Source organism: Miniopterus natalensis, chromosome 3 (genome assembly GCF_054644295.1).
Source record: "Miniopterus natalensis isolate mMinNat1 chromosome 3, mMinNat1.hap1, whole genome shotgun sequence".
NCBI classification, from domain to species: domain Eukaryota; kingdom Metazoa; phylum Chordata; class Mammalia; order Chiroptera; family Miniopteridae; genus Miniopterus; species Miniopterus natalensis.
In genome coordinates this window covers 97,527,641-97,555,077 of record NC_142083.1, presented here as the reverse complement: position 1 = coordinate 97,555,077, position 27,437 = coordinate 97,527,641, and the positions used below count along the sequence as shown (strand labels likewise).

Sequence of the window (27,437 nt, the reverse complement as noted above, 5' to 3'; positions counted from 1 at the left end):
TTGTATAGTGTTTAAATCTTATATGTAGAAAGTATGTAGAAAAACGAAAAACTCCAGTACCCAACAGTCCAGACCATCCATCCAGAAGTAAAACAACTCCCCCCGATGGGACGGAGGGGAAAACCTTCGTCAGGACATGGACAGTATTGTCTTCCTCCCTCCGGCCCCAGAACCCAGCCCAATCCCCAACCCCAGGTGACCCACACACACTGAAAGAGGAGCCAAGGGGCCTCATTGTAACACTCATTTTTATATAAATATCCGCAAGTCATGTTACAGAATAAGCCCCACCTGGGAAAAAAAGTCAACATTATGTTTTTGTTAAACTGACCCCAGCCTGGGGGCGCCTGCTGTTTTGGGAAGGCTGGGGCTGCTGCCCAGAGGCTGCTAAAGAAGCTGCCTGTGTGGCCCACCCCCAAGCTGACCCCCTTCTTTGGTGTGTGGTACATGGTGACCTTCTCTCGCCCTCCTTAGCCTGGGGCAGGGCTCTGGGAACAGGGCTCTAGAGAGCAGGGCCCAGGAGTCCTGGGGGCACTTGGAAATGGAGTGGGGGGACTGAGCCACTAAGAAAGTAGACTCTGAAGCTTAAAGGTTGAGCCTTTTGGGGATGGGGCACACAGAGGTAACAGGAACAAGTGGGGGGGAACCTGGGCTGTCAGCCAAGCAGGAAGCATTTGCCCTTCTTCCCAGTCTAGGTACCCAGGTCCCTTCCCGTTGGTCCACTTCCTGCTGGACCCCATATTCCGAGGGATAAGCCTTGGGCCTGCTTGTCCCCTTCCAGCTCTTCCCCCTGCAATCTCCCCTCCCCCCCACAGAGAGGCCAGAGGCTAGGAACACAGCACCAGTCTGAGGATTTAATTAACCAGGAAGGGGGATTACTGGGAGGGGCACCCCTGTAAAAATGTACAAAAGGTCTGGGGGGCTATGTGGAAGGGGAGATAAATATGTACATGGAACCCCCCTTCCTTTAGCCCCTCCTCCCCCAGCCCTGAGAGGGCATGAGGACTTGGGTGGTAGGTGAAGGGGAGGGGGGGCACTTTGGCCTCTGGCTTAGTGAGCCCTTGGGGAGGCAGGCCAAGGGCCTAGGGACCCTCAGAGGGAGCTATGGTGCACCTCAGGAGATCATGAGCTATGACCTCTGAAATGACCCCCTCTCTCACGTATGTGTATAGACACCCACACACATACGCACGCGCACACACCCCCCTCTCTAGAGGTTTGTGACCTCTGCCCTCCCAATGACCCCAAGGTTCATCTGATGCTTGATCTCAGGGGGGGGGGAGTTGGGGCTCTGTTCTCAGTTTCCATGACCTCAGAGGTGGCTGGTGAGGTCATGACCTTGGCCCTCCAGCCCTGGCTTAAAACCTCAGCTCTAGGACCTTATCAAAAGGAAAGGGGGATGGAGCTTTGCCCCTGCCCCTCCCCTTCCCTCACCTGTCAGCCCGGGCTGGGCCAGGGGCTCTAGGTGGGGAACTAGGCCGGGGGGCGGGCACAAGTGGAGGTGGTGCCCCCAAAAGGGCTCCTGGTGGAGTCTTGCTGAGAAGGTGAGGGGTTCCCGGGGCTCCAGTAGGTGGTGGTGGAGGAGCCAAGCGGCTGTATAGCAGGGGATGGGCAGGCTCTAGACCATAGAGGCGGGCAGCAGCCACTGCCCCTGGTCCAGTCAGCTCCTCGCCGGCCTCATAGAAGCGGGGTGGCCTTGCAAGGCGAGGGGGCCCTGCCAACCAGGCTGGCTCCAGGAAGCTAGCACAGCGCTCTGGAGGGCCAGGGCCCAGAAAAGGGGGTGGCCGGGGCCTCTCAAACAGCAGGTGAAGGCCCTGAGGCCCAGTGGCGGCAGCGGCGGCGGCGGCGGCGGCAGCTGCGGCGGCTGCGGCGGCGGCGGCGGCGGCAGCCTCCTCTTTCCGTTCTTCCTTTACCCGCACGGATTCCTTGGCCGGCCTGGCCCCCTCCTCACCAGCCCGGGCCTTGGGAGTAGCAGGAGACACTCGGGGCTGGGGCCGTGAGAAGGGGAGGTCCCTGGGAAGCAGGGGTGGAGGGAAAGAAGAAAGGTACTCAGGCGGTGAGACGCCGGTGGAGGAGGCGGCGGAGGCGGAGGCACAGCTTGTGGGGGAAGCATACCTGTCTTTCTCCTCCTTGGTGATAGAAGTCTCCCTCCGCTCCACAGGCCGCTCCTTGTCTGAGCCTGGTGTGCGGGCGGCCTCAGAGGGCCGGACCCAGGCAGGAAAGGCCAGAGGACTGCGGTGCAGGCGTCCCCATGGGTCTGGGGGGGAGGCGAAGGCTGGTGGGGCCCCTGGGCTTTCTTTCTGGGCAAAGACGGCGCCGGAGTCTAGACAGAGGGCAAAGTAGACAGTGACAGGAGCCAGGAGTGGGAAGCCCCACTCAGGCACCTTCCCATCATCCTGCTTGAGCACATTAACCCACTGCCGCAGCCCCTCACCCATCCTACCCCACCCAGCACTCACTGAATGTGGGGCTGCCCAGGCCTCCAAAGGCCCCGTTGGAGAAGGCAGCCAAGGAGGCGAAGCTTGTGGGACGCCCAAAGGGATCTGTGGGAGAAAAGTAGATGGTCTGAGCATTGGGCAGCCAACTGTGAGAAGTCACCAAGAACTAACAGGGTAGAGGCAATAAGCAAGCAGGCTCCGAAGTCCTTGGCGGCTTTGTCTTAACAGCCAGGTGCTGGATACTTCCTTGGGCCAGGCTAGGTACTGAGCTCTGACCTGCCAGTTAACCTCACAAGCCCCGTATTAGATAGAGAGGATCATTCCCACTTAAAGATGATGAAACAGGCTCAGAGAGGTGAAGTGACTTGCCAACAGTCAACCTAGGGCCTCTCTGACTCCAGAGGTCAAGCTCTTACCCCACACGAGCTACCCAGACTAGCTCAGCAAGCCAGTCGCCTGAAGGCCTCTGCTGGCTTCCTGCCACCTGACATCAGGGCCCTTCCCAGCCTGACCCTAATTTCATGCATGTGTCACAGCCTGTCAGAACAACTAACCTATGCTACTACGGGACCTCACAATTTCCTCCTCTAGGAACAGCTTTCCCTATGTCATCATACTCAAATCCTCCTTGTCCACCCAAACCCAGGTTAAATCTCCCCCAATAGCCGCCTGAGATGGTTAGGAACCAGTGACCATGCTCTCTCCTGGGGCTGCGCAGTCTTCCTTCACCTTCCTCTCCCAGGTGGCACACTACCCCTTACCACTGGCTATTATTTCAGAGAATATCTGGGCTGGCAGAGATAAACAATCACTCTGCCCTTTCCTATCCCGTTTTACAGGCAATGAAATCAAGGCTCAGAGGGGGTACAGTAACTTGCCCAAGGTCACAAAGCAAGTGGAACCAGGTCTACTTTCCATTTCATCTGCCTTTCAGGTTTAACTTCCATCCCCAGCTTCAGAATTCCTGGAAGTCATAGACAAGGCCTGAGTTGTCCAACATGCCCTTGGCTCTTACCAATGTGGGTGCTGGGGCTCAGAAAGGGTCCGTGGGCCCCGGGAGCTGCCGTGAAAGGGTTGGCTGCAGCGTGGACGGCACCTGGGGCAGAGAGGTGGGAGATTCTGATGAGGCTGAGTGGGCGCAAGGTGGGCCTTGGGTTATAAATGGGGAACCTCAGGCCCCAAGAGGGCTGGCCAGACTCACCAGTCGCAGTGAAGAGGGAGGTGGCCGGGTGGGAGAGCTCCTGGCCAGTGGGCAGGGCCCCATAGGGCCCCGGAAGGCAGGGCAAGAGGTCGTTCCGAAAGTCAAGCTTGTGGGAGTCGCCCTGTGTGGGACGGGGAGAGGAGCAGTGAGGAGCCAGGTTTGGTCCTGCTCTTGCTCTTCCACCCCTAAACCCCCTCCAAGGACTACCTGGTGCCAAGATGGGGACTGAGTGCCTTCTCTCACCACCCCCTGGTTAGCCAGAGAACCTAGTGCTCAGGCAGTGACCAGGGACAGGATGGGATATTTCTGGCCAAGATTCTGCCAAGCTCTACAGAACGTAGAACCCCAGAGTTCAGGCAGGCCCGCTCTCCCCAGCCCTCCGGCCCCAGTACCTTCATCTTTTCCTGGTGTCTCAGGATCATGTAAGCCACGCGCACGTGCATGGCACACCACTTTCCTGGTTTCTGCCGCCCCAGAAGGATGACCAAAGGGAAAGGGAAGGAAAGAATGTTCACTTGTCACCCACTCCAGGCCTGGCTCTGGGCCCAGACTTGCCACACAACATCTTTTATCATCCCTACAAATGAGGGATGACTAGGTCCATTTCACAGCCTAGGAAACTGAGGCTCAGAGAGATGAACTGTTTTGCCCAAGGTCCCACGGCCAGTTACATCTGAACTCAGGTCTCTGGTTTACAGTCCTTTCTCTTTCTGCTATTCCACATCTGGGTGCCTCCATGTCTTGGACTTCTCACTCATTCTCAAGCAAGACCCCCCCACCCCTCAGTCAAACACCCTGACACCAGCCCCCAGCCTCATGCAGCCTGAGGTCCTCACCAAACTCACCCTCAAAGGTGGCCGGAAATGGTCAGGGATCTGGGGATGGCAAAGCAGAGATTGGTGGCGATTCAGACCTGTTTACTGACCTGGGCACCTCATCTCCACAGCCCCCGAACATCTCTTTGAGACCCTGTGTGGCTCCCTCAATCCTTTCCTGCTTGTGTTGAGACTCCTTGCCCCACCTCTCCCACTGTGGGCGTCTCCCCTCTAGCACCAAGTTCCTGAGTCAGGTCCAAGATGATGCTTTGCTTGGAAAGCTGGGGAGTGGGTTAGTGGGCAGGCAGGACATATTTCTCAACAGAAGAAGCTATCCTATTAACAGCTTTATATGAAAGTCTGTTTAAGCTTTCTTTAGAGAAAAACTTTTATTACTGCTTAAAGAGGTTGGAAAACCTCTGGTCTAATCTATCCTTTAGGAAATACATCCTGTGTTTTTTCACACTGCCCTAGAGCCCTGGGCTCTAAGTGGGAGGGAAGGCTTGGGCTCCTTGTGCCATTTCACAAAGGGACAGCTTATCTTTACACTGTTTTATGGACAGGACTTCCTGGTATGATGTCATTTGAAAAAAAGAAAAAAGTTTTGTAACTTAAAAAATTTGAAAACCCCTACAAAAACCACTGCACTAGTAATCCTATTTCTTGGGCAACTTCATGAAATTCCTATTCCTCATGCCTGGGAAATCCTGTCATTTCCATAAATTCTCTCACATCAGATTCTGAGGAACACCCCCATCATGTATCAAAGGGAGGGATCAGTCAGTGATTCATTCTCAAGTCAACCCTGCTCTACTCAACAGATCTTCCATCTCCAGCAGAACCTGCCTTGGCGCCCCTCACCTGTGTCCCCTTTTGGGGAAGCCCGCTTGGCACTGGCCCCAGTCGTGGTGGCAGCTCGGGGTTCGTGCTCTGGGAAAGGGGAGTGGAGGGATCAGTCAGGAGAGCTGGCACTAGGCATAAAAGGGGTCTAGAACCAAGCTGGGGACTGGGACAGGGAGGAAATATGGCTTTGGGGAAATCTGGGCCCACAAGGGGAGGGCAGGACGGGCATGGTTTGGGGAATGGGAAGAAGGTATATGGACCTGGAGGTGTCTGGGTTTAAAGGGGTGGGAGGGTGGTGGTAGTGTCTAGATTGGGAGCTCACCTTGGGCTGGAAGGCCCCCTGCAGGGAGCCAAAGGAGACAGCCGGCGGGAGGCCCGGAGGTAGGCCGGGCACTGCGGGAGGGAAGGCCGTGTACGGCTGTGGAAAGAAGGGGACTAGTCCAAACTGGGGGTGGAGGTGCAGCCCACGTCTGGTCTGCCCATCAGTCCTCTAGCCTCCACCCTAAAGCCTCCCAAGGAGCTCTCCCAGGCTCAAGGCTCTTGCTTTTGAGGCTCAACATAGGACCCCAACAGTTAGGGCCACACGCACTGATGCATCTATGCCCACACACCACACACATGCACTCACATTATGCCGGAAAAGGCCTTCCATCTTTCCTGGGTATTTCTCAAACTAGGGAAGAGAAGGGAAGAGTAAACTACTATCCAGGGACCCCGGGCCTTCCCCTGGAAGCCAGACCCCTCCCCCCAAGTCTCTGAGCCTCATTACCGGCCCAATGAGGAGCTCACCATGTGGGGGCCATGGGGTGGCAGCAGGCCCGGGGGGTAAGGGGTGAAGTGCTGGTGGGTGTGCTGGTGGGTGTGCTGGTGCTGGTGGTTGTGCTGGTGGAACTGGAAGGCCAGGGGCCGGGCCGAGCCCCCTGCCCCTACCACCTCGGGGTAGCGAGAATTCAGGTCCTGGCCCATCAGGTCCTGCTCTGTGGGAGGGGAGGGGGAGAAGGCTTTAACATCTGTAGCCACCATGTCAGCCTCCTTGGGCCCGGGTGACTGGCCTTCCCTTCTGGCCTTGAGCCACTCCCTCCTCAAGCCCTGCAGTCTGCTAAGGTACGAATGCCCCAAAGCTGACTGGGCCCGAGCCCAGGGTCATGGCCCCCCACCCCCCGGCCAGGACCCCAAACTCACCAGAAAGGGCGTTAGCAGCTGAGGCCCCAGGGTGCCCTGGCACCTGCAGCAGGGGTGGAGGCGGGGGCAGGGTGGGGCCAGGGGAGAACAAGGAGGGGTGGTGGGGTGGTGGGGGGGGCCGCAGCCCAGGGGGAGGAAAGCTGTGGCTGGACAAAGGCAGGGGCAGTGAGGGCGTCGGGGGCCGGTGGGTGAGCTGCGCGGACGAGGAGGAGGCAGATGAGGAGGAAGAGGACGAAGAGGATGATGAGGGGGGAGGCTGAGCCACGGGAGGGGCCGGGGCCTTGGGGGGCGGCCGCGAAGAGCTGGGGAGAGAAGTGGGGAGATGAGTGAGGGGCTGGGAGGTGCCAGCTCTGACGGGAGTGGGTCAGAAGCCTGGGCGATACCTTGACCCTGGTTCTCCAACATGGAAAGTGGCAGAACCCGGCCCCCAGGACCTCCACCCCCACCCAAGGAACCCATCCTCAGGCTGAGGTACCCCCCACAACCATCAACCCCCTCTCCCTCTCTAGGTCTCATCTTCCACACAGTTGCCTCTGATGTCTCTGGCCACGACTTTCCCTTTTCTGATTCAACCACAGCACAAAACATATCATTCACTTTGACGCTTAATTACAATAGGCCACCTGGGTTCCTACCCTAAGACAGTGGAAGCAGCACCCTGCTGGCCTGGCCTAGGAGTTCTAGGCCCATCTTGCCAATAACATCCTGGGTGACCTTGAGCAAGTCACTGCCCTTCTCTGAGCCTTAGTTTTCTCAATAATAAGAAAAAAAAATAGCATTGATGACAATAACAACAGAGATAGCATCAATAATAATAGTGTCAATAATCCTTACCCTTTAATGAGCACTTACTGTAGGCCAAGTGCTGTCACTTGTTTTACATGCTAATCCAAGTCTCCAACATTTCACACCACCTTCCCAATTGCTGCCGCATCCATGTAACCACCTGTACCATTTACTTCTTTCTTTAACATAACTCAGTTTTTCCTTTTAACTTAGCTTCACCCAAGCCATAATGTGTGAAATCAAGGGGGTGAGATACTAGTCATACTTTTCTAAAGCATGTAAAAGCTGAAAAAAAAATGTACTCACATAACATCTGAAATGATCTCACATATCACTAATGATGAGCGTACACACTTTGGGAAACACTGCATTAACTCACAATTCTCACAACAGCTTTAGGATGAAGGTACTAGTATTATTTCATTTTACAGAAAAAGGAAATTGAGGCTCAGAGAGGTTAAGTGACTTCTCGAAAATCACACAGCCAGTAAGTGGCAGAGCAAGAATTTGAATCCAGGTAGGACTGACACCAAAGCCAGCATTCTTAATCATGACAGCATTTCCCAAAGTATGTTCTGAAGAACACTATTCCTAGCAAATGTGCCTTGCAAAGAGGTCTCACCAGCAAATGGCACAAACTGGATTCCCCTGCATGTGAACATATAAAGGGTTCTATTGAGTTCTATAATAATCTCTTTAAATTTGTTTCACCCAGTGTCTTCCAAATTTTTAAGTCTCAGAATCCTTTTTCAAATCACATCCCAAAGGTACTATATCCCATGTCCCAGCCATATAATGCAGGGGTTGATGCCAAAATGACCAGGCCTTTCCAGACCAGACCAAACCCCTGGACCACTCACCTGCCAGTGCTGAGGTCCAGGCTGCTGCCATAGGGAGAAGTGCGGAGGCCGAAGGGTGAGACCCGAAGCTGCAGCTGGGGTGGGGGTGGCAGACTGGGGGCGGCCGGCAGGGGTGCAGGGGGTGAGACAGGAGGCCGAGGGGCTGGTGGAGGTGGTGGTTCCTTTGGGGGGAAAGGCACTAGCAGCGGATCGGGCCCTGGGGGCTGTTCCTGGCTCCGCTCCAGGCCCGACACTTTAGGGACTATGGAGAGTTTTGCTTCACAGTTCCCATTGAAGGCGCCATGAGGGCCTGAGGCTGTGAAGGTAGGACAGTAAACATATTCTGTTAAGATCCATGCTCACCCCAATTCTCTCCCTTGTCTCCAGCCCCAGCCCTTGGAACCAACCTTTGCTGGTTGAAACAGTAAAGGATGGGTCGAGGTCATCATCGGAGACCTGGGGAAGAAGGGTAGGGATAGGGTCAGGTTCCGGTAAGGCCCGGCCCTTACCCAGGAAAGCCAACAACCTCTGAGCTTGCTAGGAAAGGGCAGTCGTGGCAAGCCTATTCCATCACCTTAGTTGAAATCCATCAAATACTATGCTCTAGGGTGCCTATGCTTAAGGAAAAAGGGTGGAGCAGCTCAGCCTAAGAATCTGATAGGCCAAGAGGCCTAAGTCATGGCAGCCCTAAAGTAGAAAAGAAGCAAGAAAATCAAAACGATGTCACTAACTGCGGGCCAACAGGCCTACTTGGCTTATTTGGTTCACAAGTGTTAGCAAAAAATTATAAACTAATTGCCGATATTTAGAAATTGAGACTCCTCATGAAAACTCAGACTTGGAGCTTCTCTTGAGAACGGGCCCTAGTCTTACATGGCAACAATGAGCTAGTACTAAATAGTGGCTGCCCCCTTTAAATGGACAAGAACTCTCTGGTTCACCACAGTCCCTGTACAGCCAACTTTAAAAACTACAAGACACAGATCAGGGAGTACAAGTTGAGTTAGTTATAGGGGTAGAGCACCAATTGCTAGGGCGTACTATTTCAAAAGAAGCATATCAGCCTTATTAATAAACTGAAATACACCTTTATAGTGTATGTCCTCACCACTGACTACAATGGTTTAGTATCCTCAATGCCAAGACCACAGTCTCTGCTCAGACTCTAAAATCTATTAAAGACTGACTATTGGCAAGCAGGAAGGACCAACCTGGTTCCATGGCCACTCTGAATTTCCATTGGAGAACCCTTGGTATCTCTAGGGGCTTTAGAAATGATGGCACACCAAGGCAGGGGCCTTCTATTCTTTGGTCAACTGGCTCTGGTCACCAAGGAAAAGTAGTTATTTACTCTCTCAATCTACCCCCCTTCTCCCAAAAATCTAATCCTGGCTCAACCTAACTCATGTTTCCCACTCAAGAGGAGGCTCTGTCATTTTATAAGCTGCACCGCTGCCCATCCAACAAGTTCTAACCCCACTCACCCTCTCGTCCAGATCGCTTTCTGCATCACACTGGGGAGAAAGAAAGACAGAAGTGTGAGAAAAGGGAAGAGGAGTGGGGCCCAAAATCAAATGGGGACTTTTAGAGAGGGAGTACAAGGGGAGGACCAGTACAGGTGGAGAGCACTTACTATGTATCCAGCTTCCAGGGAGTGACGAGAGAAGGCCTGGGAAAGACCAGAGTCCAGAGGTAAGGGAGGCTGCCTGGCGAGGCCTTCGGATGTCTAACCTCCCCAGCAAGGCACTCAAGACCCCTCATGACCTACTTTCAATCTCTCTGGCTGCTTCTACTACTGCCCACCCCTGTTCTCAATGCTCTGACCACCGTCCAAATATACCAGACTCTCATATCTCTGTGCTTTTGTCCTAAACAACTTTACCCTGTTTCTCCTCTTAGTAAAACTTATGACTATTCTTCAAGACCTGACTAAGATATCCTAGGGGGCTTTCCCTAACCACAAGCCTCCTCCCATCCCCCAGGCAGAATGAGTGGCTTCCTCATGTGGGTTTCTACAGCACCCCTCCCAGACCTCTGCCTTTGGTAGCCTATAGAGTTTGGGAATAGGTATTTACTTGTATATTGTTTCTTCCCTGCTAGATTGTCACCACCTCGAGAGGGGGAGGGCAGAGACATATCTAATTCATTTATGATTCAGCTAAGTCCCTTTGACACATCTCTGAATTATCAATGTTTGAGGCAGACAGTGCCTGCCAGAAGCAGGCAAGTCTGACCCTGGACATGGATGTGTCTTTGTGGGACTTGGATGGGGGAGTAGGAGCTCAGATTTGCTCTGCCTTCTCCTTTGTCCTCAGAGACTGAGATCACTGTTTATAGTGGGTGGTGGCACTGTTGATGGAAAATGGGTCTATGTGAAAGGTGTTCTGCCCAAGGTTTTAAAGGGCAGGGACCTAAGACAAACTCACCTCTTTCCTTCTCCGCTTATTGGGCCATTTTCGGGCACGATCTCCAGAGGGTCGGCCAGGCTCCCGATCAGAGCTGTCCCCTGGTTCCCCAGTGGCCCCACTGGAGCCCCCCCTCTTCCGCTTTCCAGAATGCTTTAACCGATGTTCTAGTCGCTCTGGGGGCTGAAGAGAGGCATCCTTCTGTGGAAGAGGAGATAGGACTAAAGTAGATGGAGAAAGGAAAGCTCCCGACCTCCCTAGGGGTGACCAGGCTACCAAAGTGGCTCTCAGGCCGGGTAACCTGGTGGGTCCCTAGAGACTAGCTCTACCTCCTCCCACCCCAGGGCGGGGCAGAGACCTGGCCAGAGGAGCCGGTTGCTCTGGTTTGGGGTGCCACCATTCCCCCCTCAACTCCACCCACTCCAGGCACCGTACCCTTCCCTCTGCCCCTGTGAAGCCCCCAAAGGTCCCCAGTCCCATCAGGCCCCACCTGCAAGGCCTCGAGGCTGGCAAAGCTGGCGATGGCGAAGCCATCGATCAAGTCCTCCTCCTCTTCTTCCTCCTCCTCAGGCTCCTCCTCGGCCTCCCCGTCGTCTGCACACCCCCCCTCCTCCTCCTCCTCTTCTCCGCGACTGCCGGAGCCGGCAGGGCGCTTTCGAGCTCGGGGTCGCGGTGGCCGAGGCCTGGGACGGGGCCGCCGCCTTCTCGGGCCTCCGGGCCGCTCTCCAGACGAACCTGACGACCAGGGCCTGGCGGGCGGTGGCGGCGATGACGAGGACGAGGAGCCGCGCGGGGCAGCCAACAGGGCCCGGGGCGCGTCGCCGCCAGGACCTCGGCGGCGCCGCTGCTCCCGGTCTCGGCGCGAGCAGCGCCGCCGCCGCCGCTCTCCCTCAGCGGCCCAGCCCGGGCCCGGAGCCGCGGCCGTCTCCATGGCGACCGCCCTCAGTGCCGCATCCGGAGGCGGCGGGGCCCGAAGCGGCCTGTCCGCAGGCCCGGGGTCGCAGGCGCGGCGTTGGCGGCTGCACAGGGACGAGAGGGCCACGGCTTCCTCTTTAGAGCAGGATCTGCTGGCCCTGAGCTTGCCCCAAGGCCAAGGCCTGGGGAGCTGGCGCCGCCCCCGGGGCGACAAGCCCGAGGGTCCCCCCCCCAGTGGGGCCGGTGGGGCCAAGACGGCGAAAACGGGGCGGCCGTCCCTTTAAGGCAAAATCTCAAGTTGTCCAGCCCCTGGCCCCTTTAAGACGACCCGACAGTGTCCAGCCGGCCTAGTGCGGTGGCCGCCCCTTGCCAGGGGTCGAGACTAGTCTCCCCGAAGAGGAAGGGCCACCCCTTTAAAAGGGACCGAACGCTCGCCCGAAACGCAGACCTCCCCTTTAAAAGTGTCTCAAGTCCTCCGGCTAAAAGAGGCCACCCCTTTAAGGAGTCCTGGGTCCTCAAAACAGCAGGCCGCCGCTTTAAAGGCTCGGGAGTTTGTTTCCAGCCCTCCACAAGCGGCCACTTCCCCTTTAAACTGAATTTAAAGGACTTTCTGGAGTGGGAAGGAAGAGGAGGTAAGAATCCTCACTCGCTCCAATTCTCCCAAGAGCTCAGTTCTCAATCTGTCAGCTTCTGTTCAGCGGCTTCCCCTTTAAGGCTGGCGTTGCAGTCTGCCGAGTTCAGTGGCCACCCCTTTAAGGAGATTTAAAGGGGCCTCTTCCAGTCCCAGCTCTTCCAGCCTCCGCCTCCAGTCGCCATGAAAGGCGCGAGTGGGGGCGGGGCCGCGGGGGCCAGCCCTCCAAAGGCCCGGATGTGAGGCAACAGTGACGGGTAGAGCTTCTCTGTCTGCCGACATAAAAGTCTCTTCCTCCTTTCCTCGTCTCTCTATGACTCGCTCCTTAAGGGATCCGAAACGGCCGTTGGTCAGCGGGGGAGCTCCAGCGCACCCTCCTGTAGTCGCCTTTGGCGTCTTGTGCCTCTTCGCCAGGACTTCCCTACCCCTCCTCCCTCTTCCTCCTCAGCCTACGCCTCCTTCCTCTCTCAGCCTCCTCCCACTCTTCGCCCCCTTCCCCTCAACCCTCCACAGGTTTAGTCGTTGATTGGTGGAAAAGTGTACGTCAAGACGGAGGGCGGAGTCAAACTCAGGGAGTGGGTAATTTGTAACCGCCCTCAAATTCTGGATTGGATCTACGTCAGATTAGGTCCGTCCTTCACCAAGTCTCGTGACTGGACTGGTTAGAAGTAGGTGCGTGGGCGGTTCTGCAGATAACCCCGCCTTTCCCTGTTCTTCGTTCATTGGTCCATCTTCTGGCGGCGTCAATGCGAGGAGTCGGGATGTGGTGCGCGAGCGCTTGGGGGCGGTTGGTCGCTGGGCGGTGCGCGGCTGCGGTGCGCGGCTGTCGGCAGCCGGTTACGTCGTCTCTCCGTTTCCGCCGCCAGGCTTCACCCACAGGTCGCCTGGCTTCCGCGCACGCGCGTGGCAATACTGTCGTTCGGGGGGGAACTCGGCAGGATTAGTTCTGCGGAGTGGGGTGGCCGGAACACGCAGGGAGGAAGCCGCGTCGCGTTTTCTGTTGCTTCAACGGGCAGCTGCTGGCCTGTGGGCTCTGCGTGCTAGCGGAAAGAAACACCTTGCTCTTGTGCGGCGGGTACTTTCTCACGTTGACTCATTGGGTAGTGAGAATTCTCTTACGGAGGTACAGTTATTAACCCCATTTTACAGAGGGGTAGGGATCTGAGGCACAAATAGTTTCCTAACCAGGGTTTGTACTCAAGCCTAGCTCTAGAGCCTTGTGCTGTTAGCCACTGCTCTATTTTGCCTGTAAGTTATGGAAGCTGTAGAGTGCCACTTCTGGCCTCTGGTTGGCTGGGTTACCCTCTGTGTAGACATTTTGCTGATACACTCAACTTGCTTTCCTGTGTATAACATGGGTATAATCCCCTCTTACTGGGTTATGTGCAAATCAAGTACCCCAGTCAGTTTGTTGTAGGTACTCAGTTTTAGTTGATTACTCTTAGCTATTTAATCCAGCAGCAGATGCTGGCCTGCAGAGTAGAAGGAAGTCAGGGCCATCTTGATCAAGGCCTTGGGCCACTCTGGGACTTTCAGTGTCCTCTTTGCTGTTTGCTGTAAGTGAATTGGGAGAACCCTGACCAAGGTCCAGGATCACAGTATCTTCTGGAGCAGATTCTGAAGTATTCCTCCACACAGGAAAATTCTCAAGTAAATAAAGTATCTTCATAAATAAAGTTAGTTATCCCTGTATCTAACCTTCATTGCCTTTCCTAACACCTCCCCCATTTCCCAGTCTTTGAAGGCCAAAATAGAAACATCAGCCAATAGTGCCAATCAATCCCAAACTCAGCTAGGAACATACAAAAGAATCAGAAACATTACGAAAACTTTATTAGAAATACAGAGAAAAAAATAAAATGGCCTCAGAGGCTTCCCCTCCCTCTACGATGGATGTACAGAGAAACAGATGGAGCTCCTAGGTCTGATGGGGCCAATCCCTAATCCGCTGCCTCCTCTTCCAGAAGCAAGGCATCCAGCTCCTCCAGCCGCTGCTGCAGCAGGGGTCCCACATCTGGGCTGGGGGCCAGACTGGGATTAAGGGTCCTGCCAGTTGTAGCCCGGACCCCACGAGATGGTCGCCGGGATCGAGGAAGGCTGCTGTCCCGAAATTCCATAGCCCGCCGCAGCTTCCTTGAGCTGGTCAAAATCAGAGTCCCGTTGCGCTCCCGGGGTTCCTCGAAGATGGTCTCAAATGTCCTGGACCAGGCAGGGAGGGGTGCTGGTTACCAGCATGCCCCCTGGTTCTAGCCTTCCCTCTATCACCCCCAAGCCTTCAAAGTGTCTCACCTCCTGGTTGTAGGCGACTGGTAATTCTTGTTGGTGTAAATTTCTTCCAAGCTGAACTCCTTCTTGTTCAACCTGGGAGAAAAGAGCAGAGGCCACTAAAAAACCTGGGGCCAGTGGGGCCTGGAGAAGGGATAAGCAAGGCCTGGTCTGTATTCAGTTTCTGGGACATGCCAGATGCCAGGAGTACTGCCTGAGGCAGACAGATAGTTCAAAGCACAAACCACCAAACTGGACTGTGCTCCCTGAGGAGACAAAGGCACACTCCAGGGATTGTGAGCGTACATCTGTTTGGCCAAGGCAGCTCCATACACAATAAGCATTCACCTGATCGGTCGAGGCAGCCCCATTGGTGTAAGGTTTAGTTGAGGACGGGCCAGTGTCCTGCGTATTCTAAATCGAGAAACCTTTCCCATGGTCTGCAAAGATGGGGCAGAGGGTAAGAGTGTGGCATGGGCACAGCCTCCCACTTATTTCCTCCCCCTCATCTGTACACCTACCTTGGTCTCAGGGTCTGAAAGCACTTGGTCCTCTGTGGCCCGTGGCTCCTTCCCCTTGGTTGAGCCCAACCTACAGAGGTCAAGGTTCAGGGACAAATAATATTCATAGCAGTATCCCCATCTCCTGCCCACTGGACTAGGGAAGGAGGCTAGGTAGGCCCAGACTGTGGCCAGGGGTTTAAGGGTTTACTGAGAGCACTACCTGGGTTCTGCAGGTTCAGAGAAGGAGGAAGTGGATGCGGTGGACGGACAAGATGTGACGAGGGGAGGAGAGCCTCCCACTCCTCCAAGAGGGAAGACCTCTTTCCGGAGACAGGGTCGAGGGGGTGGTGGGGCTCCAGCCATCTCCCCACCACCCACAGTGTGCCGTCGAGGCCGTGGCCTGCTTGGGTGGTGTGGAGCAGGGGGCCAGCTGCAGGTATCTGAGCCAGGAGGCCCCAGGTCAGGGCAGGAGTAGCTTCGGCCCAGAGGTGGTTTAGGGAGAGATGCTGGGGGATTGTTGTCTTGGGCTCTCCACTGGCGGATAGGGGGGCGGGGACTGACAAATGCAGTACCCTCAGCAGCCCTGGACTGCTCAGCCTCTGAGATGGCAATCTTCAATTCCAACTTCATGGGGGGTGATGGGGGAGGGGGCTGTGGGGCTTTGATGGGTGTGAGGAAGATGTCAGCAAAGCTCTCTAATTTGGAGCGGACAGAACGGAAGAGGGGGGCCAAGCCCCAGGGACTGAGGCGGGGGCGTAAAAGGCTGGACGGTGGTGGGGTCGATGGGGGTTCCAGAACCGGATCTGGAGCTGAGGAAAGGAGAGGGTCACAGGTGGGCATTCCTCAGCTGCAGGTGTCTAAGCCCTACTTCAGTAACTTCAGCACTTCCCCAAACACTAAATTGCCCACAGAGGAAGCCTATTCCTAAAAAAACTAAGCCCTAAATTTAGGAGTTGGACATCAGGCTCTTAAGTCGAAATCCCATCTTCACACACCAAGCTCCGCCCTGGAAGGGGGGTTAAGCTCCACCCTCACCTCTGCCTCTGACACTTCTAAACTCAGCTAGGATTTTCCAGAGCCCCAAATCTCATCCCTCTATCTCAGTCCTTACCTGGTGAAGGGTTCTCCAGAGGGTCTGCAGGTAGGGCAGATGGCTGGAATGGGGGTTCCAAGTCCCTGGGTGAAGGCATTGTCTGGTGAATCATCATCATGGACTCAGTTCTGGAGTGAAGGGGCAAAGTAAAAGCTGGGGAAGCTTCCAGATTCAGATCCCACCTGAGCAAGCACCTCCTCCGTCCCTTAAGGCTACTGAAGGTGCTACATGGAACTACTGAACAAAATTCTAATGTCCCATAGCTCTGGCTGCCTGTCAATGGCTGTTGCTTGGACATCTTAATAATTCCTTCCCCAGCCTTCTCACCTTCTCGCTGGGATGATGAAGTTGGGATTCTCGTCCTCCAAGTCCTGGATATAAACAGGGGATGTTTGTGGACCAGCAGGGAAGCCCCCTTTGGCCTCCTTAGCTTCCCACATCCCAACTCTCTCAGTCTCCAGATGCCTTCCTGGGTTCACACCAAAGACTTTTTCATATAGGTCTTTGCTCAAACAGTGTCTTCCACCAATAGTGCTGTCCTCTTTGCTCTGAGCAAAGTCTACCCCAGACTCAGCTCTCCTACCCATCTTCTACCCTCACTGGAGTGTCTGCCCCAAGTTGCACCTGACATCCTTACTGGAAGTTCCCATACCTCAGGTGGGGGTCTGGGACTGACAATGTCTTCTAACATCACCACCAGAGTGGGCTGGGGGGGCCGGTCCACCTCTTGTGAAGGGCCTTCCTCTGGGCCAGGGGTTGTCCTTGATCGACGCCTCAGGGTGGGAGAAGGCCGGTGGATGCGGGTCAAGGGCTCTCGGCATAAGTGCAGTGGGTACGGAGGCCTAGAAAGGGAGCATGAAGATCAGAGGGGCTCAGCTGTGTCACCAGCTTACCCCCTACCCTGCCTTGCTTACCTGGCCTGTTGGGGTGGTGAGGCAGGCGGCTGGTTGTGGACAGAATCCCAACGTTTGCTGCAGTGCAGTGGGGTGGAAGTGGTCTCTTGGGGCACCAGAGGGACCTGGGAGCAGAAGTGTCAAGAGCAAGGTGATGGAATGAGGTTAGACTGGACAGGGCCTCCCTATGTCTAATAGTGTCCTATGACACAAAGGTGACAGAGGTTGTGGTTAGAATCCACTCAAGATCATCAAAGAGGTGAATTGAACTGAATTGGGGGCTAAATATTACAGTGTTCTGAGCTGCTGGTGTAGGACCTAGATAATCTCACCCAGGCTGTTGGAAGAAATGAAAAAAAACACAGAGTGACCTTGGGTGAATTACTGCCCTGTTTGGGGTCTCAGTTTTTCTCTGTGCAATGGAGCCAATGATCTCAGTCTGTTTCCTAAGTATTGCCTAGAAGTTGGGCTAGGAAGAAGGCTGAAGGGTTTCTCATACTTAAAGAGTTGTAGGGATGTGGTTCCAGCCCAACAGGGTTGGTGGTGGGTGGGGAATGGACACTGGGGACCCTGCCCCATTTGAGGTTGGAGTTAGTGAGTAAAGCAGAACTCTAGCATTTTTAGGGGGGCTGCCTGAATGACGTGTGTGAGAATGAGATGTTTGTACCTCAATTATCCTCACTAGTGTTCTGGCCTGATTGGTACTGAGGGACCAGGGAGAGAAGTCCCTTCCAGGTCTCACCATATGGGCAGCCATGACATCTTCCAGTACCACGGCCAGGACCCGCCGCGAGGCCTTTTCCAAGGGTGAAGGGGCCACCGGGGGCTGCAGTCTCCGCCGTTTCGGGCTTACGGTTCCCCATAATGCTCGAGTCAGGGGCTGGCGGCACAGACGTGGTTGGCCAGGCGGGCTGCAGGATGAGAGAAGCAGAGGACGGTCGCCTGAGCCCGTAGTTAGTTTTGTGGTTTCCCCTGTACGGCCGCCAGGCTCCCCGTTTCCCAGGCTCAAGACAGGCTGGCAGGGTACACTCTCACCTGGAGTCCCCCGGCAAGTCCATTGGGGAAGCGGCGGCTCCGGGGAGTCCCTGGGGGATCCCAGGCTGCAGCCTGGGGTGGGAGGTGGGGAGCGGGGGAGTGGGGAGTGAGGGCCAGCCCTTTCCCTGGGGCTCCGCCCTTCATGGTAGCTGGAAGCTCTCGGTAGCCCACGGGCTGGAGACCTGGGACGCTAAAGGGCGCCCCAGGTCGGCCTTCCGGAGCGGGCGTCTTCCCACAGCCGCCGCCGCCGCAATCAAAGGATCACTCGCACCCTGCTTGGCACTTGCCGCGAGAGCCTGGATTGCAGCAGCCCCACTTCTCCCATGGCCCGAGCCCCCTAGGGCCTTTGTCCCAGTAGATTCTGCTCTGAGAACAGCCCCCCCACCCGGGATCAGCTGGGATCCTGGTCCTGGGAGGCTCAGTTTCCGCCCGCTGCGATCCCCATCCACTTCCCACGAGTGGCTGAGCATTCCGTGGCAATAACTCCCACACACCGACGGTTCCCCCCTCCCACCAGGTCCCCTAGACTTGATCCAAGCGGAAAGAATCCTACAGCGCGTTTCCTCCAATCAGACGCCGCGGGAGGATCCTCCTCTCCCAGTGAGCTTCGGCTCTGCAAAGCTCTACTCAAGGACGCCCCGAGCTTGAGCATCACAAACTCTGTCAGGATCCCCGGGGATCCACGGTCCAGCAGAGACCCCTTCACTCCAATCCCGGGAGGTCCCGCCCACAGACCCCCTCCCTCCACCCTCTCCGGATCCCCGCCCAGCGCTCTCCCCAGTCCGGGACCAGATGGTTCAAAAGTTTCCTTCCCTGCCTCCCTCCCCCGCCCTTTCTCCAGCCGCTCGGCACCCTCCCCCGCTCGCTGCTCACCGCCGCCTCCCGCCGATCCCGGGTCTTCGACGGCTCTCACCTGCGGCTCCTTTAAAACCAGCTTTACCCAGTACTGCCCAATCGCAGAGGGGCTTCTTCTCGGAGCCTTCGGGCAGTGCCCAATCGCTGGTTCGCGTCTTCCTGGGTGGTGAGAAACTAAGTGAAGCCACCTGGCAGCCATCATCCCTAGGGGCAGGCAGCCAAATTGGGCAGCGCAGCCATTGTGGTTGAGGGCAGATGTCGCTGTTTTGAGGAACCAAAGTGAACTGCGTGGCGTCACCTTATGATGGGCAGGCAGTGGCCGAAGCCTATGCCAAGTTTCTTGAGAGAGTGAGACAACCGTAGTGAAGCTAGCGTGCAGCCACGTTTTTTAAGGGCATCTTCCGGTTCTTTCGGTTTTAGGCCAATCAACGTGAACAGAGTGCTAACCATATGTGAAATTCCCTGTTTCCTAGAGAGGCCCCGTGGAGGCCGGTTTCGGTACCAACCTGGGTACTTCAACCGGGTTCTCACTTTGGGAATGGGTGGCTGGGGCCAGAGACCAGGACAGGTCTCCCTTCGGGCTCCGTTGCTCAGCGGGTTCCTGGAGGGACTGCGCTGAGCCAAAGTGAGGAGGGCACTGGAGGTGATGAGCTTCACTTTACCCGAGTGCTGTGCACCTCTTCAGGAAAAGTGGGGGTTTCTGCGGTCCGTGCAGAGGGCTCAGAATAGGGGTGTCACTGCAAGAGACCAGTAGTGAACTTGGCGTGCTCGGTGGGGTCCAGCCGCTTTCCTCTCTGTTCCAGGCTCCCACGAGCCCTCTTTCAAGAGGGGCCTGGCTGATGAGGCGCGTAAATAGTCTGTAGTAGTAAGGAACCAGGGATGTAATTCCGCTGCTTGGAGGGGCTGCATCATGGAACCTTTGTCAGGAGCCGGGCTGTTGATGGGGAGGAAGTGGGTAAGTCCTGGCTTCTTGCATTGTGAAGGGGCTCTCGCAGCCTAACCAAAGCCGGTGCCTCCACTAGTTCTCCTTCCCCAGGATTCCCTGGTCCAAACCAGTACATATTTTCTTTATTTTTTTAAAATTGACTTTGAGAGAGAGGAAAAAAACCATCAATTTTGTTGTTGTTGTTCCACTTAGCTAAGCATTCATTGGTTGCTTTTTGCCTGTGCTCTGACCAGAGATCAAACAAAAACGTTGAGGTATGGGGAGGAGGCTTTAACTGAGGGAGCTACCCGCCTGAGCAGTACATATTTTCTTGATGCAAGAGAGCCTGAAGCCTAGAATTTTTGGCCTGAGATGAAGGTGCCTACCCAGCTCAGCATGATTCTCTCTTATCAGATTAAATGATAAAAGCAATGACACAAAAGATGGTATAGACAGAGCAGAATCAGTAAGATCTCATGTGGAAAGTGGACTCCCAACTCTATAATCAAGGACTCATCCAGATAGCTCTCCCAAGACTACAGCGACTCTGTTATGGCCTGTTGGATCCTCTGGAATTCCATGATAAGGCTTCTGGTGGAAGTAGGCAGCAGCTCTTTCAGCTAGAGATGTTCTCTCCTCCTGGATCAGGACTGGCTGCATAGTACCTGAGGATGTTCGTTGGCCGTATGATGATGGTTGGAGATCCTTCTCAACCTTGGTGAGTTAAGAGACCCTCTGTAGGCTCTCACTTAAATGCTTAAACACGCAGGTGCTTCCCAGGCCTCAAGGCAAGAAAAGCTGCCAGATATGAGTTTTAATTCTCTAGGTCTCCAGAAGAACTCAATGCCAAGGGCAAAGGAAGTAGTGTTAAAGAAAGGGCCTGGAACTGAGAAATCTGGTAGGAAGGGCCCAGCCCTACAACCCTAACTGGGGCACTGGAGTTCATAAAGTTGAAGTCTAAGGTAGACTCTGGTGTCTTGGCCCCCAGCCCAGGCCAGCAGCTGTGAGACTTCATAGCTTCAAGATCTTACTTCGGCCCTTTTCGCAACTACCATTTCAACAACTCCTACCTTACCCACCACCTGTGTACATATTCTACGGTGTGGCCAGAGGCCCCTCACAGTCTGCAGCATGGCAGGTGATGTGTCTGGAGATTGACTGTTAGGGCACATCAGTGTATCATTCTTCAGAAACTCTAGGCCCCTTTAGACTCCGGGTCTCCCAACTACTTAATTGTTCCCTCGCTTCAGTAAAATGAGAACAATAAACCCTGTCGTGCCTGTCTCAAAATAGACTTGGAAGATCAAGTAAGAAGACGCATCTGAATGTGCCTGATAAAGTCGTCTCTGGCTACAGTAAAAAGAGGGTGATAAAAACTGCCTTTTCTTCCTCTCAGGGTGTCCCTATGCCTTCCTTTCCCAAGCCAACTGCTTTGCTCAGGACCTTTCTCTGCAGTAGCCTTTAGCTTGAGTTCCAGATCAGCCAGGGTAGGTTGGGTTAGGATGTGGCTTTAGGGTATTGAGATGAATTTGGGTTGCTGCTCTGGTTTGCATCAACCATTCAACAAAATAATAGTGCCTCCTATATGCTATGTCCTGGGGACAGACAAGTGCCTGTCCCTAAGAGTTTGGAGTTTATATCCCTATATACAAAAGTGCCATTAGCTCTGCTGATTCCCTCAGCTTCTGTCCTCTCCATCCTGAAGTACTCAGTCCAGCCAGGTGTCAGCACATTCCTTCCCAATTTAATTCACCTGCTGAGGAACTTTAAGACCCACCTTTGGGGACTATTTCACTCTGGTCAGCTACTGGGAATTATTAGAATTTTTATTTATCTGAGAAAGCTAGTACTACCCATGGTCTAACTCTGTCTCTTCCCCAGTCTAGAGAGCCATCCACCACCAGTTCCATTTTTGCCTTTTTTATTGGGGGGGGGGAGGGGGCGTGCGGGTAGCAGGGCCTGATAGGCAGGGGTCAAGTTTGGAGGAACTGAATGGTAAAGTGATAGGGCTTATGGTAAGGATGTTGGGGAAGGGGAGAAGGTTTGGAGGATTGGAGAGAGAGTCAAGTAGGGTGAAGGGAGCTGCCTATCTGAAACAATGATATGTCACCATACTGGTTATCAATTTATTATCTCTCAGCTCTGAATTCATTATTTTTGCCTGCCCTGTGAAAATGGATCTGGGCCCTTTAAATATCTTTTTCCTTTGCCAGCTGGAATCATTAAGTTTTGCCAACTGGGGAGACATTGCAGGAAAAAAGGGTTTTACTTTCTGGTTCCAGTGAGCCCTATTGGCAGGGTCCTGCAGTATGAGTGTGTTCCCCAGCTCCCAGCTTTTGCAGTGCAAGCAGCTTCTCCAGTGCCAGGCTTCTGCAGGGCATAGTGGCCAACAGCACCCAATGGCTAGCAGCTTCCTCTGGTCTACCCCTTGGACACTTTTGTGGTATAGTGCCTCTGGTGAGATACCTTCCCATGAACAGTTTTCCCTAACACTCTAGAGGGAAGATTTCCAACAAGTTACACCTGAGTGGCACCCCCATAACTTCTGTCTTCTCTCCAAAAAGTGCTGGATCTCTGCCCTGACTGGGTGGCTCAGTTGGCTGGAGCATCATCCTGTACACTAAAAGACTGCGGGTTTCATTCCTGGTCAGGGCACATACCTAGGTTGTGGGTTCAATCCCCAGTCAGGGAGCATAGGGGAGGCAACCAATCCATGTTTCTCTCTCTCCCTTTCTCCCCCTTCCTCTCTCTCTAAAAAGCAATTAAAAAAAAAATTCTCAGGTGAGTATTTAAAAAAAAGTTCTGGATCTCAGCCCCAGGGAGGCTCAGGTAGAGACTTTTTCTTGGGTGCTATATCTGTCAGCCTGAGGGGTAGTGGCTGCTTCTATATCTGCTTTCCTGTGTTCTTTAGAATTCTTTTTACTTCTTACTATCTGTAGTGGGCAGAATTGTGTACTCCAAAAGATATGTTCTAACCCCCAGTTCCTGTGACTGTGGCCTTATTTGGAAATAAAGGCTTTTCAGATATCATCTATGAGGTCATATTGGTTTAGGGTGAGCCCTAATCCAATGACTGGCATTCTTATAAGAAGGAAACTTGGACACAGACGTATGGAAAGGAGAATGCCATTTGAAGACTAGCACAGAGACATATGGGAAGAATGCCATGTGGCAACAGAGGCAGAGATTTGAGTGATGCATCTATAAACCAAGGACTGCCAGAGATTGCCAGCAGCCATCAGAAGCTAGGAATAGGCCAGAGAGGATTCTGCCCAGGATCTCAAAGGGAGCATGACCCTGCTGATACCTCAATTTCAGATTTCTAGTTTCCAGAACTGTAAGCGAATAAGTCTGTGTTGTCTTAAGCCACCACCCAACTTGTGGTAATTCGTTATGGCAGTCCTAAGAAACTAATACACAATCCAATCCCTCATTTCTCTAATTTCCTGTTATAGTGGGTAATTCTTTATATTAAACTTGTCCTTGTTGAAATTACTATATGGTTTCTCTCTTTCTGACTGGACCCAAACTTATACCATTACCAACAAAAATACTAGTGTTTCAGTGTTAAATAAAATGGAATATCTGAATCTTAAAAGTCCCTACTGCAATTGCTATGCAGATATTTAAGAAGTAGGCCATTTTTGAAAGAGGAATAAAGTCTGCATTGCAGACATATTCCTTAAAGGCATTTGAATGCTCCTATCACACCCGAGAAAAGAAGTGGAAGAAGTTGAGCTGGACAGATGCCATGCTGCTAAAGGCAGTTCCTTTCAAGTGGAGGCCAACTCTAGACAACACTCAGAAAACAAGTCCAGGTAGAGTTTTCTGGAAGTGACTTTGTCTGATGTTATAGGCTGGGAAGGCAGAGGGACAGTGGTGCTCAGGGCTAAAGTGGCAGTGCTGGGGCCAGGAGGTCCATGACACACACAAAAAACATACACAGCTTGACCTTTTGTCCAGAGAGGGCTAAATGTGGGTTGGCAAAGGCCCCAGGTGGTCAAGAAGGCTCTAAATATGGGCTGAGGTGTCCATTTATTTGTTCAATACATTTGTTGAATTCCAGTCATGTGATAGACAAAATACTATGGTGAACAAGACAATGAGAGTCCTTGTTTTCAGAGAGAGACAAGTGCATGGTGAGATAAATGCTAAACTCAACTTATATTCGGGTTCGCAAAAGAGCACATAAGCATAGCTAGAGAAGAAGAATTCACAGAGAAATAATGAATCATCCAAGAATTGAAGGAAAGGGTGTCAGGAAGGGGGGACTGCCTAGGTCACCACAACTGCGCAAAGATCCAAAGGGCAAAATTCAGGAAGATGCAACTTGGCCATCAACCTATCAGAACTAATGCATGCATTTTAGAATAAATATTTTGAATGCTACTTTTATGAAGTAAATGAATAGAGAAATAACCCATCTATAGTCCTACTTTAAAAATCAATATAACTCTTGCCCTGGCTGGTGTGGCTCAGTTGGTTGGAGCATTATCATGTGCCCCAAAAGGTCTCAGGTTCTATCCCCACTCAGGGTACATACAGGAAGCAACTGATTTATGTGTCTCTTTCACATCGATGTTTCACATCTCTCTCTCTCCCTCCCTCTCTAAAATCAATTTTTTTAAAAATAAAAAATCAATATAGATCTTACTATGATTTAGAGAACAAAGTAATTTATTTAAAAATGTGTATCCAATAGTATACTATACATAACTTAGAATAAAAACTGTAACTACAGGCAATAATATGAATGCATTTTAAGAAGCAAAGGAAGGCAGACACAAAAGAATGTACACACACACACACGTACACACACATAAAAATACCTTATGATTCCATTTGTATTATGTTCAAAAAGGCAAAGCGATAACATTAGAAATTGGACTAGTGGTTAACCTTGAGAAGGGTAGTGACTAGAAGGCACATGAGGAGAGCCTAGGGTACTAGAAATGTTTTGGTTTCTTGATCTGGGTACTGATCATATGAGTGTGTTCATTTTGTGAAAATTCATTGAGCTTACACTTAGGATTTGTACACTTTTTTAAAAAATATGTCTTTATTGATTTCAGAGAGAGGAAGGGAGAAACATCAATGATGAGAGAGTCATTGATGGGCTGCCTCCTGCACGCCCCCGACTGGGGATGGAGCCCGCAACCCGGGCATGTGCCCTGACCCGGGATCGAACAGCGATCTCCTGCATCATAGATCAAAGCTCAACCACTGAGCCACGCTGGCCGGGCTACTTTTTTTTTTTTTTTAAACAGAATTCAGCCTTTTGTTGAATGTTACAAAAGAGGTTTAGTCAAAAAGACCAAAGCCCTTGTCATCATCAGACTCCTTAGGTTCTTCTTTTTCTTCCACTTTCTTCTCAGCTGGGCAGCAGTGGTGGAGGGGGCAGGACCTCCTGCTGGTGCAGCAGTAGCTGCTGGGGCAGGTGCACCAGCCCCTACATTGCAGATGAGGCTCCCAATGTTGACATTGGCCAGAACCTTTACAAAAAGCCTGGTCAGAAAGGTTCAGCATTTACTCCAGCTGCTTTAATGAAGGCATTGATCTTATTCTCCATCACTGTCACCTCATGGTCCTGCAGGATAAGAGCCAAGTGGATGCAGGTGAGCTCAGAGACAGAGGCCATGGTGTGGGCAAGTGCTGGGCAAGCGCCGCCAGGAGTGGTGCTAGTTCCGGGATGAAGTGAGGGCTTCACCCTGATGCGGTCTTAGCTTCCTCGGAAAGACCGAGCACCTTAGCTGCAGCTGGGAAAAGGGGCAGGATCTGTACACTTTATCTCAGTATGTAAATACTTGGGTAGGGCTTTGCTATGAGGCTTAGTGAAGTGGTCATACTGAATTAGTAATATACTTTCACCTACATGTAGGATTTCTTGAATACAGCATCTACAAATGCAAACTATCACAGATGAGTTGTGTTGGTTCAAATTCAAGTGTGGCCATCTGTGTCATGATTTGCCAAAATGACAAATAATTCTTGTTAAAGTTACAGGTGCTGTCTTTCTGGAAAAGTCAGGATTAAAACTGGACTTACAAGTTTGTGTTCATATATAAAATGAATTTAGCTGTACTCAGATAACTTGTTTTCACCTGCATGAATGTCTATGGGGCATTCTAAAAATGGAAGACGAGGGACAGTTTCTTTTTCTTTTTCAATTAGTTAACATTTGATATTATATTAGTTTCAGGTGAACAGCATAGTGGTCAGACATCCATGTAACTTACAAAGTGATGCCCCAGATAAGCCTAGTACCCACATGGCACCATACATAATTATTACAATATTATTGACTATATTCCCTATAATGTACTTAACATCCCCATGACTGTTTTGTAACTGCCAATTTGTACTTCTTGATCCCTTCACCTTTATCACCCAGTCCCCCAAATCCCCAACTTCCTGGCAACTATCAGTTTGTTCTTTGTATCTATGAGTCTGTTTCTGTTTTGTTTGTTCATTTATTTTGTTTTTTCACTTAGCATAATACTCACTAGGTATGTTGTAACAAATGGTAAGATTTTATTCTTTTTTATAGCTGAGCAACTGTATTGTTTTTTAGAATTTATTTTATTTTTGCTCTGATCTTTATTATTTTCTTCCTTCTACTCACTTTGCATTTTGTTTGTTGTTCTTTTTCTAGCTCCTTCAGATGTAAAGTAAGATAGTTTAAGATTTTTCTTGTTTTTAGGGGTAGGCCAGTGTGGCTATGAATTTCCCTCTTAGAACTGCTTTGGCTCTGTTCCCTAGATTTTAGGTGGGTGTGTTTTCCTTTTCATTTGTCTCAAAGTACCTTTTGATTTCTTCCTTGATTTCATTGTTAACCCATTCTTGTTTAGTAGCATGTTATTTAGCCTGATATATTCGTGTTTTTCAGTTTTCTTCTTTTAATTGATTTCCAGTTTAATACTGTTGTGATCAGAGAAGATGCTTGATATGATTTCAATCTTCTTAAATTTATTGAGATTTGTTTTATGACCTAACATGTGGTCTGTCCTGGAAAATGTTTCAGGGGTTCTTGAAAATAATGTATATTCTGCTGCTTTGGGGTGAAATTCTCTAAAAATATTAATTAAATCCATCTGGCCTAATATATCACTTAAGGCCGTTATTTCCTTGTTGATTTTCAGTCTGGATGGTCTATTGGTGTAAATGGGTGTTAAAGTCCACTACAATTACTGTATTACTCTTGATCTCTCTCTTTATGTCCATCAATATTTCCTTTATATATTTACCTTCTCCTATGTTGGGCGCATACATGTTTACAAGTGTTATATCCTCTTTTTGGATTAACCCCTTTATCATTACAAAATGTCCTTCTTTGTCTCTTGTTATAGCCTTTATTTTAAAGTATTATAACCCCAGTTTTTTCATTTCTATTTGCATGAAATATCTTTTTCCATCCCTTTACTTTTTTTTTTTTTTTAAATATATCTTTATTGATTTCAGAGAGAGGAAAGGAGAGGGAGAAAGAGAGATAGAAACATCAATGATGAGAGAGTCATTGATTGAGCCCACAACCCGGGCATGTACCCTGACTGGGAATCGAACCCCAATCTCCTGGATCCTAGGTCGACACTCAACCACTAAGCAACACCCGGCCAGGCCATCCCTTTACTTTTAATCTGTGTATTTCAATCTGAAATGGATCTCTTGTAGGTAGCATATGTGTGGGTCTTGTTTTCTTATCCATTCAGCCACCCTATGTCTTTTTAACAATTTTTAAAAAATATATCTTTATTGATTTCAGAGAGAGGAAGGAAGAAGGGGAGAGAGAGAGAGAAACATCAATGATGAGAGAGTC

General features: G+C 51.9%; 2 protein-coding genes and 1 pseudogene across 3 annotated transcripts; all 3 read right to left on the bottom strand.

Annotated features, from left to right (window-relative positions):
* Nucleotides 1–230: 230 nt before the first annotated feature.
* Nucleotides 231–12,491, bottom strand: FBRS (fibrosin). Its single transcript, XM_087815803.1, has 18 exons — nt 11,000–12,491; nt 10,531–10,710; nt 9,738–9,773; nt 9,589–9,618; nt 8,512–8,560; nt 8,126–8,420; nt 6,480–6,781; nt 6,087–6,274; nt 5,926–5,970; nt 5,620–5,715; nt 5,316–5,384; nt 4,485–4,514; nt 4,032–4,103; nt 3,640–3,760; nt 3,454–3,534; nt 2,460–2,543; nt 2,116–2,323; nt 231–2,013 (listed from the first exon to the last, which is right to left on the bottom strand). The coding sequence occupies exons 1-18, from the start codon at nt 11,438–11,440 to the stop codon at nt 1,431–1,433; spliced, it is 2,910 nt and encodes a 969-aa protein (XP_087671929.1). The 5' UTR covers nt 11,441–12,491; the 3' UTR covers nt 231–1,430.
* Nucleotides 12,492–13,866: 1,375 nt separating this feature from the next.
* On the bottom strand, nt 13,867–18,576 carry PRR14 (proline rich 14). Of its 2 annotated transcripts, XM_016219183.2 has the most exons (11): nt 17,845–18,059; nt 17,552–17,720; nt 16,831–16,934; nt 16,569–16,758; nt 16,244–16,287; nt 15,935–16,044; nt 15,044–15,632; nt 14,842–14,911; nt 14,669–14,760; nt 14,345–14,416; nt 13,867–14,254 (listed from the first exon to the last, which is right to left on the bottom strand). In XM_016219183.2, exons 1-11 carry the CDS (start codon nt 17,865–17,867, stop codon nt 13,996–13,998), a joined length of 1,722 nt encoding a protein of 573 aa, XP_016074669.2. In that variant the 5' UTR covers nt 17,868–18,059; the 3' UTR covers nt 13,867–13,995. The 2 variants fall into 2 exon arrangements, with proteins under 2 accessions (XP_016074669.2, XP_016074670.2); XM_016219184.2 differs by lacking the exon at nt 14,669–14,760 and having other exon boundaries at nt 14,170–14,254; nt 17,845–18,576.
* A 6,349-nt stretch (nt 18,577–24,925) lies between these two features.
* Nucleotides 24,926–25,262, bottom strand: LOC107542004 (large ribosomal subunit protein P1 pseudogene; annotated as a pseudogene).
* Between the last annotated feature and the right edge of the window lie 2,175 nt (nt 25,263–27,437).